Source organism: Eumetopias jubatus, unplaced genomic scaffold (assembly GCF_037043125.1).
Source record: "Eumetopias jubatus isolate StellerSeaLion01/CBP00866 unplaced genomic scaffold, mEumJub1_p1.0 scaffold_2, whole genome shotgun sequence".
Lineage (NCBI taxonomy): Eukaryota > Metazoa > Chordata > Mammalia > Carnivora > Otariidae > Eumetopias > Eumetopias jubatus.
This window is the reverse complement of record NW_028274808.1, coordinates 47,058,470-47,079,318: the sequence shown is the minus strand read 5'-3', so window position 1 is coordinate 47,079,318 and position 20,849 is coordinate 47,058,470. Positions and strand designations below refer to the sequence as shown.

General features: G+C 43.2%; 1 protein-coding gene across 3 annotated transcripts in view; it reads right to left on the bottom strand.

Moving 5' to 3' along the window:
• Positions 1 to 20,849, bottom strand: part of DOCK5 (dedicator of cytokinesis 5) — a 202,951-nt gene that overhangs the window by 117,226 nt on the left and 64,876 nt on the right. For all 3 annotated transcript variants that reach the window (XM_028114206.2, XM_028114208.2, XM_028114209.2), the window contains exons 3-5: positions 11,298 to 11,338; positions 6,653 to 6,708; positions 4,726 to 4,822 (exon numbers count right to left, since the gene is read on the bottom strand). In XM_028114206.2, coding sequence (XP_027970007.1) covers positions 4,726 to 4,822; positions 6,653 to 6,708; positions 11,298 to 11,338 — 194 coding nt within the window. The remainder of the gene's footprint in view (positions 1 to 4,725; positions 4,823 to 6,652; positions 6,709 to 11,297; positions 11,339 to 20,849) is intronic.

Genomic DNA, 20,849 nt, shown 5'->3' with positions numbered 1-20,849 from the left:
AGTGTAGCTGGGTTGTTAGTGAGAAGGGAAATATGGATATTACATCAGGCCAATCATGTCTAAATCAATGCAGAGGCATCCGCCCCTCCAGCTGGCGGAACTCACGTGGAACAAGGGAGACGTGCTGCTAGAAAGGAAAGAAGGCCAGAGTTCAGCTCACTGGATCTACTTTCCCAGGCTGGGGAAGACAAATGATCCTGAGAGGCAGCAGAGAATAACGGGCAGAGTACTTATAAACCACAGACCTACGGCAGTTACATTCACACAGAGCCGGGAGGGAGCCCACCCATCGGCCCCAAGCTGGAGGGCACACCCTAAAACAACTTTGGGGCAGAACTCCACTGTGCAATCTAGTTCTTCTAACACTTCCTACCATTAGTGAGCTCTTACATGAAGCAGTGCTGTAAGGGACAGTCAGGGGCCGTCACAACTTGATGACAAAGCGCCAGGCACTGTCCTGGAAGTTTTATCCAGATTATCCAACTGAATCCTTACAGCAAATGTGCAGGGCATATATAATATACAGTTACCGTTTTAGGTGAAAGTACAGCTTAGGGGTCAAAGGATTTGTCTCAGGCTGCAGAATCAGCTTAGAGGCATACCCTGGACCCAAATCCCTGCCTTCAGGATCTGAGTTCTTTCTGTTTTAGTTTGTTTGTTTGCAGTAACTATTATTGGGTTTGCTATTTTTTTCTGAATATAAAAGTACATACCAAGTAAGGAAGCAAGCCAGACTTTAAGAACCTGCCGCCTGTCTGACCCCAGTGTCCACAGTCTCATCGTTTTACTAAGGCGACCACCTCCTCATTCATAATGTTTCCCCCTTTCTGGATCAACCACTGAAAACACACCCACTAAACAGGCTCCAACTGAGGAAGAGCAGTATAGACAAAGACAGAAACTGCTGTGAATTTGCACTCTGCATTGGCAGGCTTCCCCTTTCTTTGCTGGAATGATCCATGCCTCCCGGACTTGAGCCTAAACCAAGGAGACTTGCTATCTGCGGTAAGAAACACTTAGCCTGCTTACTGAACGCTCAAGGCCACTCCGCCTAAGATGATAACACAAGGCAAAGGAAGTGGCCTTGGATAGGGGGCAGGGGGCACACACAAGGGAGCTTCAGAGACTCCGAGTTGGGTCAGAGGGATGCCAAGTCAAGGCTGCCCAGAGGGAGGACGTCCAGAGAGGCTACTGTTTCAAGCTAAGACAGCAGCAAGAATGCCATGTGCAGAGTCCTGGATGCTCTGTCGGCCTGCACCTCTCTTCGTGCTTGCACAACCCCGTGGAGTCAACAAGGCAGAGTTTACATCGCTTTCACACGGGGGTAGAATCCAGACAACGGAGCTAGCTAGGGCAGGGCCTGGATGAGGCTTCCAAATTTCTAGTCCAGTGTTTGTCTTCTACAGCCTGCTTCCTCCCAAAAGCATAAAGCCAACATCACCAAGCAAGAGTTAAATGAGACAAAATAATACTAATATAACAAAGAGGGGAAGAAGGCATATGGGGGTTGTCATCATTTCTTTTTCTGCTTTGGAGGAGTGGGTTCTCCCCTCTTCAGCATGAGGAACTCCACCCCCCTTTAAAACATATTTATGGTTATTTCACCAGGTTACACCTTGCAGCAGAACCCGTGGCTGCTAAAAATAAATCCCAGCTATCCAAATGTCCTTCCTGTCTAGAACTAGAACAATTACCTGAGTCTACGTGGCTGGGCTTACACTGGTTAGTGGATGGCATTTTCCTCTCACATAAGGTTCTGGATCTACTACATACATTTCTCATGAGCACAGACTGAAAAGGAGAGAACTAGGAAATGCGTTGTAGAGAACTGTGGAGGTTCTAAGAGGTTCTGTAGAGGTTCAGGACCCTCTACAAGGGTCCTGAAAGATATCAAACAGGGGGTGCTTGGGTGGCTCAGTCGGTTAAGCGTCTGACTCTTGATTTTGGCTCAGGTCATGATCTCAGGGTCGTGAGATCAAGCCCTGTGTGGGGCTCTGCTCAGTGCAGAGTTGCTTGAGATTCTATCTCCCTGTCCCTCTGCCCCTACCACGCACTTCCCTCTCCTTCCCCGCTTGTGTGCATGTGCATGCTCTCTCTCTCCCTCTCAAAAAAAAAAAAAAAAAAAAAAGTAAAGATATCAAACAGAACACCTGGTCTCATAATCTGAGGAAGGAAAGGCATGAGAGAAACACAAGTACTGATGTAGATTAGTAAAAGTGGTATTTATCTTTATGCAAACTGAAAGAACTTACAGAATCAGAAAACAAAAACACTGATAAAATCGTGTGTTGGGGGATGAAAACTACAGATTTGGGGTCCTTTTACCTTTTACCCAGTGAAGCATAATATTTTGAGGTTTGCTACTTTGATGCAAATTTTTTAGAAAGAAGTTCAGAAATTCTGCCTGAAGTGAAGTGTCAGTATTTTAGGAACAGGAACACAACAGAGAAAGTCATGATTAATAACGAACCCATTTTTAAGTGAATTATTTTTTTAATAAATAAGCATGTATCAAAAGCAGAAGCAGATTGCTGAGCCCTACCAACTGATTCAGATTCCCATAATGAATACCTTTTAGTCGTCTACAGCAGCTAGCAGACATTCTTAAATATTCACAATTAACACAATGATTATTTGATTAGCTGTCAAAATCAAGATGAGAAATGTGCTGCTCTCTGAGAGAAGATAGAGGTCCTCCCTCCCTCTCTTCATCCCTCTCTCTCTCCTTCCTTCCTTCCTACCCACCCATTTCTGCTATTAAATAGTGAAATGCCCACATAGGAAATCTTCACCCTGCGCTTACCCACACCTAACTACTAAGGGATTTTGGAAGCCTAAATTCACGAATCAGGCTTCCTCTTCCCTGGTTGACTTATTTTTCATTTCTATCCATAGTAGACGGGGAACAGTCACCTGTGAACATGTGGAAGACAGAAATAATGAAGTGAGCAGAACAGTTGTGTCTTAACAAGAAGAAAAGTCTACCTCATCCATATTCTCCACTCTCCAACATTACCGCTTTATTTATTTTTTTTATTTTTTGTTTACAATTTCTTCCTTTCTTTTTTTTTAAGATTTTATTTATTTATTTGACATGGGGGCATGGTGGGGGAGAGCAAGCACAAGCAGAGGGAGAAGCAGGCTCCCCCCTGAGCGAGGAGTACCCTGGGATCATGACCAGAGTGGAAGGCAGCCGCTTTAATCAGGTATGTTCCGCAACTCACCAATTTCCAGAGAGAATGCATTAAGGAAGTTCTCTGTGTGTATATGCATTCCTCATCTATCAGACTTGTTGCATCTGCCACTAACCAATCAATTAACCAGAACCAGAGAGTGCTTTCAACAAACATACCAGATGATCGATGCAGGCCAAAGGGCTTAAAACAGCACGTCCGTCCTCATGATTTAAGAACTTACAGGTAGCTCTCTCCTCAATTACACATAAAGAGATCAAAAGATCACTTGCATTACAAGGCAGTATGCCCCAAGGGCCAGAAGATGGGCTCAGCAGTAAGTGTTCCTATGGTCCAGAAAGAAACATTATAGATTGCTGTGTTTAGAAGCTACATTATGAGTAAGAAAGAACTTGAATTAGGCCTTGAAAGATGGGCAGGCAGAGAAAAATCGTGTGCTTTTCCAACAAAGGGGTTGGTGATTTCTGCTGCTGTGATCCATCATGGGTAACAACAGCCCAGGATGGAAATGAAATCCTGCATTAACTCTTGGAAGTCATGCTAGAATGAGCTTCTGATTACTGTTTTTGGTACTAAGCGTCTAGAGGAAGGTATTCTCCATAAGTTATTAAGATTGGCTTTTGAGCGTTCAAACGAAGAATCAACACATGACTGAACAAAAACCTAGATAAACAAAGTCACATAAAGGAATGAGAATGGCTTCCAGGCCATTGGGTCTAGTCTACTCCCTTGCTGCCCTTATTCACGCATTGAATGAGAAAATATACCTTCTGCCTGGGAATTCCTGGTCAGCCGGGAAAGATGCTTACAGACGCAGGACCTAGTGATGATTACTTACTTCCAAGTCCCCGAGGAAAGAGGGAACTTGAGAAAAAGGTGTTTGTGCATTCCAGTGTCAAGGAAAGAGCTGCTGCCAGGGGACTTGGAACATTCCTGGCCTCTTGCAAGATAGCTGCCCAGGTGTTTTCACTCTGATAATATTAAAGGCCAGATCTACCTTTTCCTAATTGCAAACCTACATGCAACTTGTGATTATGGTTTATCATGGAGGGAACGTGCTGGTTCCTGTGTCATTTTCCACTGAGCTGGTGTATCTTATTCGCATTCTGAGGTCCAACCATTGTTGCAAGACATGGTACTTTGAGCTGGCCTTGAAAAGAAAGACTCCTCAGACCACCGCTTGGTACCACTCAAGTTGCAGAGTCTGTAAGACACACTGGTGAAAGTAAAGAATGCTGCCCTCCTGGGAGTCCTCATGTAGCTGGGCAGTGAAATGCTGACAAATTCCTATTTACTGGGAGACATGTCGAGGCTAAGAGCCTGTCCCGATGTTTCTTCCACCATCCCATGTCATCAATGACCCTACTCCAGGACAACGAGAATCCGCTGGTTATCAGCCCTTGTACGGTCCAGTTAACACGCACCCTACTCCATGCAGAGAGCTAATGTGTTGCTGACACCTTGCAGCAGAACCGACAGGCCAAGAGCCCAGAAACAATAGACCAACTTCAAGACCCGGGGGAAAGCTCACCACATAGAGTTTGCGCCAGATGACAGCCCATTCTCGAAGCGTTGACGTGAGCTCCTGCACCAGCGGGAGCTCCCCAGGAATCACGGTCTCGTGCTGCCTAAAGAGAACCAGACAGATGCTCACTTTACTCTGAGCTGATCATCACTATTTTTCTTGACAGGGGTCATACTCCCCACAACACAAAGATGGGCGTGAGGCTGATTCGGCTGGAAATAAAACGTACCCACTGTGGGGAAATTCGTTGAGCAAACTTTATCACACCTAAGCCTGTGAGAAATGAAGGGGCTTACCAACACAACTCTCAAAATAAACCACTTCTGCAATGGAACAAAGGCGTTGGCCCAGCCTGGACCACCCCATTTCACATCTCTATAGGAGCAATTCGCTGAGCCAGGCCAGCTTCAGTGACGCCCGGGGAAGGAAGCCCAAATCCAGTATTTTCGCTGGTTCTGCCAAGCAGCCATTTCGTTGGGGAGGGTAGGTGGAGAAGTGTGCAAGGCATGAGGGGCGTGGGGCTGGGAATCTCACACAGGACCTGCTGGTGGGGACCGAGGCTCTGCACTCTTACGGAACGGGGCTCGATTTTCTTCTCATCTACTGCCTCACTGCATTGAAAATGTGTATATACCATACGCCTCAATGACTCAAGGAGACTCACAACAAGGCAGGCCCAACGTTTATTCACATCAATCCTCTGGTATTTTTATGATGAGCAAAAGGACAGTAAGAGCAAGCGAACAAATGGAAAAGAGAGGTAGGACTGCCTGACTTAAATAAGACTACAAGATGCCCAGTTAAGTTTGCATTTCAGATAGATTAAAATAATTTCTTAGTGGAAGTATGACTCATGAAATACGTGGGACCTATTTACTGTAAACAATTACCTGTGGTTATCTGGATTTCAAATTTAACTGGGCACCCCGCATTCTTACCCGGCAACCCTGGTTAGTGGGGATACACCTCCCTCCGTGCCTTTCCGCCAACGTGGCTTCAGCTAGTGACAATGGAGGCAGCCCAGGAATGGCCCACTGGAGAGAAGATTCTCCAGGAGGGAAGGACACCTGGTTTTCAGTCTTGGTTCTGCCCCTGAAGAGCTGTGTGAACTTGGACATGTCTCCATCTCTCGGCTATAAAATGCAGGTGCAGAACTTAAAACTGACAATGTTCTTTTGCTGATTTGAGTCTGCATGACTCTGACCCATTCTCCTCTCTATCAACCCTGGGAATCCAGTCCTGCTCCGGGCTCTCCTTCCCTCCTTCACTCTCCCGCCCTTGGGCTCACCAACCCAGCAGCCTCTCTCTCTCCTGCCTCTGGCTGAGTTTCTTACTCCTCCTCAGTCTCCATAGAGGCAGTACTTTTCAGGACAACTGGTAAGGTGGATGAGAAATTAGAATATCCAAAACTTAATGGATTTGATCTGCAGAGCATGATCACACACATTCTTTCATAATTTCACATTAAACTCATGGCCAACACAGGGCCAGATTTCTTTCCTCCAATTTGTACGGGCAAAGCCCAAGGTGCAAGAAGGCTAACCGACTTGTCTAAGCTTCAGAGCTGATTACTGCAGGATGCAGCCTGCTCATCTCTCTCTCACGGTTGCCACACTGGGGGCTCTCGGAGATCTTACCAGCGAGAGTGCCCCACATTTATGTGTACGTGCGCACACTCAGTGAGCAGGTAGCACAAGAGGAAGGCGAAGGCCCTCCATTCATTCATTGTCTGTCTTTACTATCCCGGGGAAGGGTGCCAGAGAGGAGCAATTACAAAAGAAGGACTCATCTCAGGAAAAAGTTTGTATTCACTTCTCTCGCCCGTGAGAAGTGCAACTGACAAGATGAGAGCAATAATGTACACGAGAAACTCTTTAATGATAACTTGACACGTTCACCATTTTTGAGGGGTCCTTCCGGGACTGGAACTTACCCTCGGTCTTCCACGGTTGCCTCCTTCAAATGGATGTACGTTTCAGGGAAAATCCCCTGCAGAGAGAAGAACATCGGTTATACGGCCATAAAAACCACAGGGCAAAGAGCACAACTGGCATCGGGAATGAACGAGGCGGAGGCAGGATACCGGGAGCATCGCTAGAGTGTGCGCTCAGGCTTGCAGGCCCGACCACACTGACGGTGCCTCCATGAAAGCGTGGCTGGGAAGACAGAAGTTAAGATCGGGGTTCACAGAGCACGGGAGAAGCGCTTCGGAAGTGGACAAACATGTCCAGCTCCTAAAACCCTCCAGATCCTAATGCCGGGAGCTGCTGCCCTGAAAGGGTTTCGCATAATTAGTGACATGGAAGGCTATGTACTTAGTGGCCCATAAAATTATACTGATTTTCCGAAACAGTCCCTCCCCAGCACTTTCACTTAAACCAAATGTGCCCCAAATCACTTAGTACTAGTTATATGGTTATTTTTAGCCCTTCCCAGTCTCAAATTGCTCTCCATCCTACGCTCTTAAGAGGCGATTCTACATCACTGTTGAGACGCTGCCCATGGGAAAACTAAGGCTCCATAAGGGCCTAAGAGAAAGACTGGAAACTGGTCGGGAGAAACTGAAGAAGTGAAGATCAGCTTGAACCAATAGAAAGCAAGTCATGAATCTGAGTTTTCCTAAATGCTAACGGCTTCTGTTGTTTAACTGTGTGATACGCTCATCGATAAATAGAGAAACTGCCATCTGGAAAAGGCACTGCTGTTCTTTGTTTTAGGGTACTTTGCATGCCAGACCAACAGAGGTAGAAGAGCCTATTTACCACGGCACCACTGGTTCGACTGCTCCTAGCCCTGCACCTGTGGAGGTCAGTGTGACCCTGTAGACATTCTCTGTCGGGGCTGGCTGACCATAAAGGAGGGAAAGGAAGATCTTCCTACCTAGGGGACTGGGTCAAAGATGTGTGTGTACCCAGTGATCCTTAATCCATTCAGAGACAGAAAACTAGTTAATTCCCACTGGGGTCAGTCTTGTGTCTGGCTTCGTGTGCTATATTTATCTAATACTCTTCTTTCTCCATCTTAGCCCTTCACCAATAAAACAGGAAACAGTAAGAACATCTGAGATTGAGCTGCTCCCAGCCTTGGTGATGACAGGGTAGATCCTGCCACTGCCTGAGTCAAAAGCAAAATGACCATCCTTTCCTGCCAGGCAGGAAGAACCAAAAAAAAGGGGGGGGGGGTAGGCATGGGGTGTATAAGTAAGAAAGTACTATGCTGATCTGTTATTGATAAGACCCAGAACACACAGAGAGGCAAGGTGACACCGACCTCTTTCATTACAGGGGCAGGATTCAAAGTGATTTTGGAAAACTGATCAAATAATTAAACAAAAATTCAATGTACTCATAATCCCTGTTGAGCCTAATTTCTGGTGTTCTGAAGCTCCAGATCTGTCCTTAGGGTGTTTAAGGAACTTTGGGTGTTTCTTCCTTCTGCTAAGCTGAGGTAAATGTCTTGTTGACTGCCATCTGGGTGGAGAACTGGACTTGATCATCCAGAACTCACCTAGAGGGCATGATGCTAAGTGAAATGATCCAGGCACAGAAAAACAAATACTGTTAGGATTCCACTTGTAGGAGGGATCTAGAGTACTCAAATCCATAGAGACAGAAAGTAGAATAGGGGTTGCCAGGGGTGGGGGAGGAATGGGGAATGGACACTTGGTAAATGATGAACCACTCAAAGCAGTAGTTATAAGAAGCATCTGAAACATAAACAATGTCTTATGTTGTAACACCCAAGCAGATTACAAGCAGATAATTTATACTGAATGTTCAGACATGATGACTTTCATTTTAAGAGAATATTTATTTTGTGGCATTACCTCCCTGTTATTTGTAGGCACCATCCTTCCATGATAACATATGTCCACTTACATCCATTTAATTGCTCTAGTAAATCTGAGCCTTGTAGAATTTTCCTATGCCATTTGACACACAGAAAGGCAGGATAAACCTGAGGGATAGATTACTAATTTATAGTTTATCTCAATTTTGATTTTCCTTTCTCAATGCAACCCACTCACTTGAGGGAAAAAAAAAAAATCAACTAATGATTATTCTAGATATTGCCCTTATCCACACTTCCACAATCCTGCCAAGATCAATAATCAATTTCTGCAAAGCTCCTGGCTTCTTCAATTCGCAAAACCACTAGCTCATTTTATCACCACTCTAAATGACTAGGTCGGCTGATAAATGACACCAAAAATTTCCATTAAAATAATAGGCCTTTCAAATAGCTCCTCCCCTAAAGACCGGCAAACGCAGGGTAACGGCATTAGGAGAGGATTTCAAATAGGCTGGATCTCTTAATGAAAGGGTGTCAAAGCTGAACATAATTCATGATGACTGAATTTGAATTCCCTTGATGTTTCCTGGAGCTCTCCACCAGGAAGATATTTCAACTTAAAAATCAACAACTAAATGCACCATCCCTGTTTGTACTATCATTTCATTGAATTACAAAGTTGAATTATCAAGAACTAAAAGAAGTTCTTCCTGAAATAATTCTTCTTATGGGTGAGATTTAAAGTTTAAATAAGGGTTTTTAAGAAAATGAAAACAAACGAAAACAAAATTAAAAACACACCCAGAACCTGTCATTTAGACCCTAGTGGAGCATGCTACTTCCTTTTCAAAGCCAACAACAAGGCTATAAGCTGGATAGATCTATTAGGAGATCACAGGATGCCTTACAAACCGAGGCCTTCTACGTACAAAAAGGATCCTTACATACTGTAGCTCTCTGAAAGGAAAAAGTGTGGCGGGGGACCTTGTTCCAACATGATTCACAATCACCAGTTAAAAAGCAAGAATTGTGTTTGTTAAGTTCGTGTGATCTTATCTGAGAATGGGGTTTTGTTCATTTTTCTTAAGTTGACATGTTTTTTGAGCAGACTGAGAAGTGGCATAAGTCTTCCTGCTCTTTAATAAATTCAGAACTTCAAAATGGTTAATTCCAATCACACTTCAAAATAAGTATCATTTCTATAATTATGAATAAAATAAACAAAGATAGGGCTAAACCCAAATCAAGAAGCGGGAGTATCTATAAACCACATACAAGGATCCTAAAAGAAAGAAAGGCTTTTGTCTTACTATGCTCTCATTCATGCCAGAATGTCCCCGTCATCGGTCCCTATTTGAAGGCCTGGAGAAATTAAAGTTAGCAAGAGATTAAATCAAAGTAATTAAGTTGGAAATGAAAACAGGTGGGAAAACAGAGGAATTGAACTGTGGGCAGAAAAATTCAGCATCAGGATTTGGGGAGGGATAAAAAGACCAAAATTGTGGGAGGTGATCCTCACCTGACAAGCAAACACCCCTTTATTTTGGAGGAGTATTAAATTGTCAACGTTAACAAATGGTGTGTGTGGACACGTAAATGTGCAAATAGTGACTTCAGAGCCAAATATATAGAAAGCTTGATCCAAATAGCACTGGTTTCTCATGATTACAACCTTGTAGAAAGGGGTTTCTCTGGGCCCTGAGCAATTTCGAGAGTTGTGTGCTCAGATTACTTGTATCACATGCCATGCTTGAAAAATAAGAACTGTGGGTTTTTTCTTTTTTCACTCACTTCTTGATAAATTCTAAAATGTTTCTCTTACCCCTCTCCTAATTAGCTATTTTGCATGTGAACTAACTGTGAAATACAATGGTCCTACCAGGTCCTATCATCCTTGCTCTTTCAAAACAAAGTGCTGACCCGCATTGCTGCCCCAGAGTGCAGCGTCAAAGGAAAAGCCCTGACCTGACCTAAAACTAACTGAGGGGGTATTAACATAACTAATAGATTTTCTTTAGCTTGATGATGAGTAGTTTTGGCACTGGGTACAGGAACCTGCTAGGGTCAGTATTTTTCAAACTCTCCACCCATGATGAGATACATTTTCATGACAACCCAGTCCTTAACTATATACATAAAATATAATTTAAAATACATTAAAAAATATGTACCTCACACAAAAGTTTCATGAGACAGTATTTATCACGGCATTCCGTTTTCTTTTCTACTTTTCAGAATTTTGGTTTTTGGAAGATGCTGGTTAATAAGCCACAATGTTGATCTCATGATGTATTACTGGGGTTGGCTGTGAGGTTCACAGTTTCAAAACTACTACTCTAGCTTATCTATTTTATAATAAAGAATGGACTCAAGTAGAAATGGGGAGATGCTTTAGTTCTGGGATGTTAGCACCAGAGCGAAAGGACAAAGAAGAAGCACGGGTCCCCCCTGAAGGAGACAGCCAACAATAACAATGTCACTGTGTCACCACCCTGCTGAGCTGGAGGGACAGGGAGCAGCAACAGGCCTGCAAGGGCCCTACCTGGTGTGTGAATTCACCTCTGGCCTTTCTCCTTAAGTTGGCTGGTGGGAAATATTGTCCATGGGACTTGTGCTATTTTACTTATACATTGGGGTCAGAGAATTTGTTTTCAGATCTAAAGAACAGCTATCCCAGAGAACACAAACTAGGTCTAGAGACAGCAAGGAGCAGAAAATGCGATCAGGTAGCATAACACAAAACTAGCAGACAGATTCAAATGTAAAAAGTAAAAGATAAACCATACCTTTTTAGATTTATTTTGGAGGGTATATCCTCTGTACCAACCTGCCGGGGAATAAGAAAACACAATCTTTTATGTTATCTGAGATAATATAAAGATATGAGCAATATGCATCCTCGTATTCTATTGGAATATTGGGATGGCATCCAAAAGGCAATTAGCAGACTAATTAGAATATGAAAGCTTTGGTTGATTACACAATCAAAATTTACACAATCAAAATCTAGGTCTGTACTAGAGCTTTATTCTCTTCAGAGGTAAAAGATTTAAAATTCACATAGAACAACGCCTCATCTCTGCTCCTTTGGAGAAAGACAGAACAAAAAAACAAGACAGAAGGCAGCTCAACCTCTTAATACCTTAATACCTTAGACATTCAGTAAGCGTTTTTGCATGAATGAAGAGGGTCTTTCATCCATATATATACATTCTACAAGTCACCCTATACTACTAAAATAAATACTTTTAAAATAATTTATATAGTCTCTCTCTTATCTAAATTCTCAGGTGAAGAACCACTCTTCTGGAACAATTTTAAACTGGAATGGTAAATCTTACATATATAAATATTGGCACCTAACATAGTTGAAACAAACAAATAATAAAAGAATATTTTAAACAATTCTTGGCAATGCTATTCACACCCTTGACAATAAAAAAATTTGTTGGCTTGATGAAGCTTTAAATAAAGTCTTTAACTTCTTTATAAAAATTCCAATAAATACACATACATTTATGGATGCTTTTCCACCCTCTATCTGGTAAAGGGAGTACACAACTTAATCGATCCATAAACAGACAACTTATATTAAATATTTATTGAACACTCGTTAGAAGTAATTTACTGTAATGATTTCCCTCATTCCCATGTCCATCAGGCATCAAGTTGGTCATCTTGCCTAAGCAAACCCAGCTGTAAGCGGTACATATGTGTAAAACAGCCATCTACATACAGTGAGTAGATGCAAACTGTAATTAAAACTTAAGGCATTTGCCTTAAGTAGGGTTCTAGAACTATCTTGCAATTTGTTCTACATGAAATCATCCAGAAAGGACACAATCTATTCTGGATATGTTACAAGAAGAAAGTTGAATTCACCTTGAGCATAAATTTAAGAATATTTTCACAAATTTTTAAACTGTCAGTATTCAAAATTTAAAGAATTTTGTTTTGTTTTGTTTTACAGGAAAGAACAGGATACTATGCTGTGAAATCATTCACAGATTTCTATCAAGGCCCACAGTTGAGAAAAAGACATTTGAAGAGGAAACACTGCTCCCAATTTTGGATGTCAAAGTGCACGAGAAAGCCAGGTGTAAGAAGAACACCGAGCTAGACATCGCTAGCTGGTTCTGCTGCCACAGGAAAGTGCCTTTGCATGAATGACTGGCTTCAGGCTCATCCTGCGACGGGGGAGGGGCAGGCAAGGGGAGGAACATGGTGTCTTCCAAGCAGTTTCCACATCCCTGTGTCCTACAAAACCAAGATGCAACAGTTTGGACTTTGCTCCACTGTCACAGGGGAATCTCTCTGTCCTTGTGTAAACAGTATTTTTGCACAGCCATTCATCACAGAATTATGCTTCTGAAACCTGTCATTTATTTTTATTTTTATTTTTTTTAAGATTTTACTTATTTATTTGATAGAGAGAGACACAGCGAGAGAGGGAACACAAGCAGGGAGAGTGGGAGAGGGAGAAGCAGGCCTCCCGCTGAGCAGGGAGTCCCATGTGGAGCTCGATCTCAGGACCCTGGGTCCATGACCTGAGCCGAAGGCAGACGCTTAACCATCTGAGCCACCGAGGCGCCCCCCGAAACCTGTCATTTTTGAAAAAAAAAGATTTTTTTTTCTTTACCTCCTAAGTCTCCTCTAGAATTGTGGTTTGTGTAAAACCCCCATCTAAAGGCACAAAATTACCACACTGAATTTGTAGAACGTTCATTTTGCTTGGCATTAGGTACTAGCAGAATAGTGTCTATCTCTGGGGTTTTAATCATACGCTGTCGGGATCCCATAAATTCAATTGCTAATAACTGCAAGGGATACAAGCAAGAACACGGTGTTCCAATTGATCCCAGTATTTAAGACAGGATAATTATAGTTAAGTACGATATGCTTTTAAGGCTTCCAAATGCGTCACAATGCAAAGAGATAGTGAAGGCTCTATCAAACAAGCACCTACAACCAATAAGTAGTGTGAACTGGGGAGAATCTTGGATGCTTTTTAAAATTAGTACATTATTAAAATGAAGAGAACAGTGGGGGATGGTGAGTCCAGAGGGCAAGTCTTACCTAGATTTAGTTGAAATGTCAGTCTCAAAGAGTGAGTTTGCAAGCCCACAGATACATAGAACAGACTGGTGGTTGCCAGCGGCAGGGGTGGAGGTGAGGGCGAAATGGGTGAAGGAAGTCAAAGGGTACAAACTTCTAGTTATAAAATGACAAAGTCATGGGGATGTAAAATGTACATGATGGCAACCATAGATAATAATACTGTGTTGCATATTTGAAAGTTGCTAAGAGAGTAAGTTTTAAAACTGCTCATTACAAGGAAAAAGAATTTTGTAACTACGTATGCTAATGTATGTTAACTAGACTTATTGTGATGAACATTTTGCAATAAACACAAATATCCAATCATTGGGATGCCTGGGTGGCTCAATGGGTTGGTTAAGCATCTGTTTTCTGCTCAGGTCAAGATCTCAGGGTCCTGAGATCGAGCCCACCCCCCCACCCTCCCCACACACACCACAAAAGGCAAATATTCAAGGGCATTCAGATCTTGGGTTTAAGCAAATGAAAGGCCATAATTAATTCTTTGGGATAGGAAGACTGAAAAAAGGAAAGCATTGGGGGATGGGAGACAGAAGCAAGACATGTATCTTCTGCTTCCTTTCCTGCAACAACTGAGCCCTGAACCATGAAGTGGGACAGGGAAACTTATGCATTTGCAAGGGGGGTGGGGACGGCATCCATACAGGGGGCCGGACTGGCATGGCGTGTCAGAGCCAGGCAGAACAAGGTGGGCATCCATGGGGGGCAGGGGCTCCACAAGAAGAGGGTGAAGAGAAGGGCATCCACAACCACGACTTCAGCAGGCCGGGGGGGCGGGGGGGAGGCAGTGGAATGACATGAGCTATCAGAGAGAGAACAGACTGAGGACGGTGACCATGTGGAAGGAGGTGTGGTCATGGAGACGGATTGGTTACATGCTGAGGAACTGATGAAATAAGTAAATACATTAATCCTGGAAGCCAGGTTTCTTATTGTCATAGGAGAGAGTTACAAGAAAGGGAAAAAACTAGAATGAACCCAAGATGCTGGACTGGACTTGCAGGTACCCCCGTGTACGCATGACTCCTAAAATAGGTAGGTCAAAATTAATAGATGTGTTAACCTGTATTTATACACAGATGCACATTATCCCTGGCTCTGCTGATACATACTGGTTCTTATTTTTTTTTTTTGACCCTGAGAAAGATGATGATGGAGAGCTTAGAAAAGAAGCCATGTAAGTGGCCGGGAGAGCGACCAGTTCTGGACGGAGCAGGAGGGCAGAGGACTCCATGGAGAACAAATCCAAGAAAGCAAGTGGAACCGCGAAATTGTCTCATTTGTCTGAACATATGAGAAGGAGGTAAAGACTTCTGTCAGAAAGTCTGGATACGAAAAAGAAGTAGGTCCACAGAGAACCAAGAAAAGAAGAATTAACACCTCTAGAAAAACATTATTCAAGACAGGAAATAGAATGAAGGTACATTCCACAGCATCTGCTGCTTATACTACATAGACTCAGTAATCTAAATAATAACTTTGAAAAAATTATGATGTATCTATACTGGGAGGTCTCTATCAGACACAGACAGGTATATGCGTGGCTGGTGGGAATTTTAAGAGAGCTAAATCCTTATCTTCCATTAGAAGCAGTTAATAAATGAAAATGGAAATATCAAGTAAAGAAGCACGATTCTTTAGAAATGAAAAAGCATACACCACAACAAAGGGCTGAAAGAGTTCAAAGTAGAATCAGGAACCAAGAGGAGGTGGGAAGAGATGGCTGTTTATCATTATAAACTTGACAGAAATGACTTGGCCTTTAAAATTATATGCATTTATGACAATGATAAATTTGAAAATTAAGACAAAAAATACAGCTAATAAGTCCTGGTAAGCCAGGACTAGAAAAGGCAAAATTATAGAGAAAGGAAACAGATCAAAGCAGAGGTTGCTGTGAGGTTGGTACAGGGGACATGGGAGAATCTGGGGGTGCTGATAAAATTGTTCTCTATCTTGTAGTGGCATTTCAGATTGCATGGATTGTTCAAAACCTGTATGCTAAATAGGGTGAATTCAACTCAATGTAAATATTTTTTTTTCTAGATGAGATACTACTCTACAACCACTTGAATGGCTAAAGTTAAAAAGATGGTCTCTATGAAGAGCTGGTACAAACAGGGGCAATTAGAATTCTCTCACATTGTTTGTAGCTACACATAAGATTAAACATACATGCACTATATGTTAATTAACAAAATTTAAATTAAAAAAAAAACCACCAAAAAATATATATACATATGACCTGACCTAGCAATATCCCCACTTCTAAGTATGCACCCAAGATCAGTAAAAACCAGGCACCTGGGTGGCTCAGTCTGTTAAGCATCTGCCTTTGGCTCAGGTCATGATCCCAGGGTCCTGGGACGGAGGCCCATATCAGGCTCCCTGCTCAGCAGGGAGTCTGCTTTTCCCTCTCCCTCTGCCCCTCCCCCCGCTCATGCACACTCTCTCTCTCAAATAAAAAAATTAAATAAAAAAAAGATGAGTAAAAACTTACATTCATAAAAACACTTTACAAGCATGTGTATCGAAGCTTTATTATTAATAGTCAAAAACTTGAACCCACTGAAATGTCCATCAATAGGAGTATCGACAAACTGTGGTATATTCACATAATAGGGTATTACTCAGTGATGAAAAGGAATAAACTACTGTCATAAGCAACATCCTCGATGAACCTTAAAACATTACGTGGAATGAAAGAATCCAAAGACAACAGACATGTATAATTCCATTTATATAAAGTTGAAGAGCAGGAAAACCAACGCAGTAGTTGGAGCAGTAGTTGCTTTTTGGGGTGAGAACTGTGTAGAAGAACGCAACGGGGAGCTCTTTAGGGCAAGGGAAATGTTCTGTATCTTGACAGGAGTATCAGGTACATGGGGTGCATTCATTTGTCAAAATTCATTGAATACCTGAGTATATTTTACTGTATACAAATTTTATTGCAATTTTTAAAAGCCATACAAAATTTTACACTATCATATAAGCATTACAAAGTAAGCCCTTCAAGGTGATACAGAATTCCATGATAGTGACATTGCTCAAATATTACTAAATATTTTTGTCTGAAACTGCCTCTGAAACCAGAGTGAGCCATGTGTCAAAAATCACGGGACCATTTCTCCATCATTTTTACTTTTTATCGTGCCTCCTTAAGACATTATCCCTCTTCCCTTCTCACTTTATGCGCCAAAGCTAATCTGAATGAGTTTTGCTATTTCCAAAAGATCAATCACAGATTGGAGATTCATTTACTCATTCAACAGAGAGATGCCAAGAGAGCAAGACGTATAGTGTCTCCATCCTTCTAAGTCTTGCTTTATCATGGGAAGAAAAAAACCACATACCTGTAAACACCCAGCAAATAAACAAAGTAACTGCACAGGAGGCTAAAAGGTATTAAGGAAGGACAGTACCGTGGGAGAGGGATGGATGGGGGTGGGGCTACTTTAGAAAGTGGTTAGAGACTCTTGGAGGAGCTACTGGAGCCAAGGGCTTACATCGCTAATGTGGCCATTCATTTATTATACATAAAAACACTGAACACCAGCAGGCCAGACATTGTCTTCAAGGAGGAAGCAAATAGATCCATAAACAAATAATTGAATACAAAGGGCTTCTAATGGGCAGACTTGAAGACACTGGCGCACAAAGGGAGAACTACGAATATGCTAGACTCCGAAGGCAATTACTGAGGGGGTCTCAAGACTGTATGAACCATAAAAGCATTATCTAGATGTGTAATTCATGGAGTTTTGTAAAAGCTCTCCTTGCAGTCCCACATAAATTAGTCCCACCCTCAGAACAATAAACCCTTTTTGTGTTGTCAAATATTCATCAAATATACTATTTTAACTATTAAGTGTTCAGTTCAGTGGCATTAAGTACATTCACAATATTGTGATACTGTTTACCTGCCAGGGATTAAAGGCAAGAAACAGACAGGGAGCCACTGTTTACATGCACCATGACGTGGGGGAGGGGAAGGGATGCTGGGGAGGGTCCACAGAGGAAGAGCAGGTGCTAAATCCTGTTGTTTTTCCTTTAAGTGTCACTGGTCTGGCAGTTAATTAGGCCAAGGCCAAAGGTCCATCCCCTGCGAGCCAGGTAAACCCGCTGGGTTCCTCTGGCTGGTTTCCATGGCCAAAGCCTGCCCTCCCATCCCCAAGCGAATGTCCCTCGGAGAGATGGCTGAGGTCCCTCCAGGGAAGCTGGTGAGCAGAAACAGCTGGGTACAAACTCCTCAGAGGACAAACAGCTCAGCTGTTGGAGCCTTGTCCTACAACTACGGGATGCTCATTTTCCAAATGCACTGGGCAGTTCACGGGTGTTTTTATTTTTTTAACTTAAATTCAGGTAATTAACATATAATGTATTATTAGTTTCACAGGTAGAGTTCAGTGACTCATCAGTTGTATATAACACCCAGTGCTCATTACATCATGTGCCCTCCTGAATGCCCATCACCCAGTTACCCCGTGCCTCCCCTGGTCCCCTCCAGCAACCCTCAGTGTGCTTCCTATAGTTAAGAGTCTCTTATGGTTTGTCTCCCTCTCTGATATCATCTTGTTTTATTTTTCCATCCCTTCCCCTATGCTCCTGTTCTGTTTCTTAAATTCCACATGAGTGAAATCATATAATTGCCTTTCTCTGATTGACTTATTTTGCTAGCATAATACCCTCTAGTTCCATCCATGTCATTGCAAATGGCAAGATTTCTTTTTTTTTTGATGGCTGAGTAATATTCCATTGTGTATATATACATCACATCTTCTTTATCCATTTGTCTGTCAATGGACGTCTGGGTTCTTCCCACAGTTTGGCTATTGTGGACATTGCTGCTATAAACATTGGGGTGCAGGTGCCCCTCGGATCATTACATTTGTATCTTTGGAGTAAATACCCAGCAGTGCAATTGCTGGGTCATAGGATAGCTCTATTTTCAACTTTTTGAGGAACCTCCCTACTGTTTTCCAGAATGGCTGCACCAGCTTGCATGCCCACCAGCCTCACCAGTGCTTTTGAAAATAAGTTCAAAGGCAGAAAGGAAAAGGATGCAAAGATAGTAAAAGATGACTCTATTCTTTTATACCTTTTTGGGAAACAAATCAGTCTTCCCAGTCAAACATCTTAGCTCAGTTTTATGCCTTTACGACACACAGACAGATGTTACAAGCATGAGCTCCAAAAGAACTCAGACTTCCCCAAAGTCTAACAACCTTACTTAAAAACGAGGAAATACAGGCAAGGAATTGGAAAGGTTGTGCAAAGTCAACCAGGGACTTACTATCTAAGCTGGGAATGCAAACACAGGTCGCCTCCCACCGGGTTCATCACTGTTTGCCTTCCACCACCTGCCTCCTCGGCCACACAGCATATGCGATTCTTGCTCAAGGCAAAGGCACTGCCTCTCATAGGAAGGAAGCTTAGCCATGGAATCCAAACAATATAAAACACCCATGCAGGCAAGCATGCCAAGTAAGTGGAAAAGAAAGAGACGAGGTTTCCATCTTTCATTTTATTTCTTGAGTGAACAGGAAAGAGGCCTGTTTTTGGGGTGCCTGGAACATAGCAGGCAAGCCATAAACTTTAAATAACTTCATCAAAGAGAAAGAGAAGGTCCTGTGAGCTGGTGGTCACGACAGAACAGATGATGCAAGGGCTGCACGAAAAAATCTGCATCTCCAAAATCTGCATCTCCAAAGCATGATCTGACAGCAAGGTCCCAGAGACCCTCCTCTCCCCCTGGGATCCCACGCTCACTGGCAGAGCTGGGCGGGGCCCAAGCCCCTCCCCGGAGGGCAGAATGTCCAGAGAAGAGGAGGCATTGTTCCTAATGAAAAGGATTCATCTGAAATGCACAGGCCTCGTTCTGTGGGACTCCCATTTCTTCAACTGTTCAAGTAATTAAGGCTTTTGTGGCTTCAATTTCCTTCCACAAAAACATTCTACTTTTTTCCCCATCTTGTTAACCTTATCACTCCATAGCTAAAAACGCTGAGGTTTCTCCTGGTTGCCTACAAGAGACTTCTTTCAAGCAGCAAACATCCCCCGAGACGGGCAGGAGGACCTGGTCCAGGGTGGGGGTGGGGGCAGATGCAGTTGGCAGAATGGAGATGACAGCCAAATGGCTACTGCGAAAGGAGGAAAGGTCTCTTGGATTCACAGACACCCTGCAGCTCAGTGACACGGGGGGAATAAAATTTCCTCTAGGCTAATCTACATCACCACTCTGGTTTGCCAACTCCCGCTGTATTTCCTGGATGTGCCTTTTTCCTTCTTTCTTTTTCTTAAAGCAAAGTAATCCTGCTGGCAGCCAGTCATCTTGCCATTGGCTCTAATTGCCCTCCTCTGCGACGCACGTCTCTCTCAAGCTTATCCAACCAGTTCGACAAAGCTGAAATGACAGGATACGGCATATAGTTTCGCTGCAATTCACCGTTAAGACTGGTTTTATCGGGCGCCTGGGTGGCTCAGTTGGTGAAGCGACTGCCTTCGGCTCAGGTCATGATCCTGGAGTCCCGGGATCAAGTCCCGCATCGGGCTCCCTGCTCAGCAGGGGGTCTGCTTCTCCCTCTCCCGCTCCCCCCTCTTGTGCTCTCTCTCACTCTCTCTCTCAAATAAATAAATAAAATCTTTAAAAAAAAAAAAGACTGGTTTTATCATCAGCACCAATTTGCAAGATGGACAAGAGAGGGATGCAGGTTTGTGAATGAGGAATCAATTCAACAAGCAAGATATATATTTAGGGGGCCCATCTTTATAAACACCTATGCTAGGCTCTGTGGAGCCTCCAGGAGTTTGAGAGTATAAACCCCAACCCCCCATCTCAGCCTTTCCAATCTGATCGCCAGTGGAACAGAGACACAGGTGAGGGAAGACAAACCTGCACAGCTAGTTACCGAGGATTTCTGAAACTGTAGCGCACGCTGCTTTTCTCAGGCGACCATCTAAGCCTCCTGAGGAGGACATCAAGGTAAAGCGCACGGATACAGACGGCCTTCCTTTCTGAAGGGAGAATGGAGGCCCCAGCAAGAGAGGAAACCGCCCGTGCAGAGGCAATGGAAGCGTGCGTGCCTTAGCTTAGCGCGCATGTGACACGGATGGCGCTGTCCCAAGACCCCATCAGTCCGGTCACTTAGAAACCTGCTTCAAGTTCCTCAGTGGAATGCATCCTAAAAATGAAAGGGCAAAGCTGTACTTACGGACTCTGA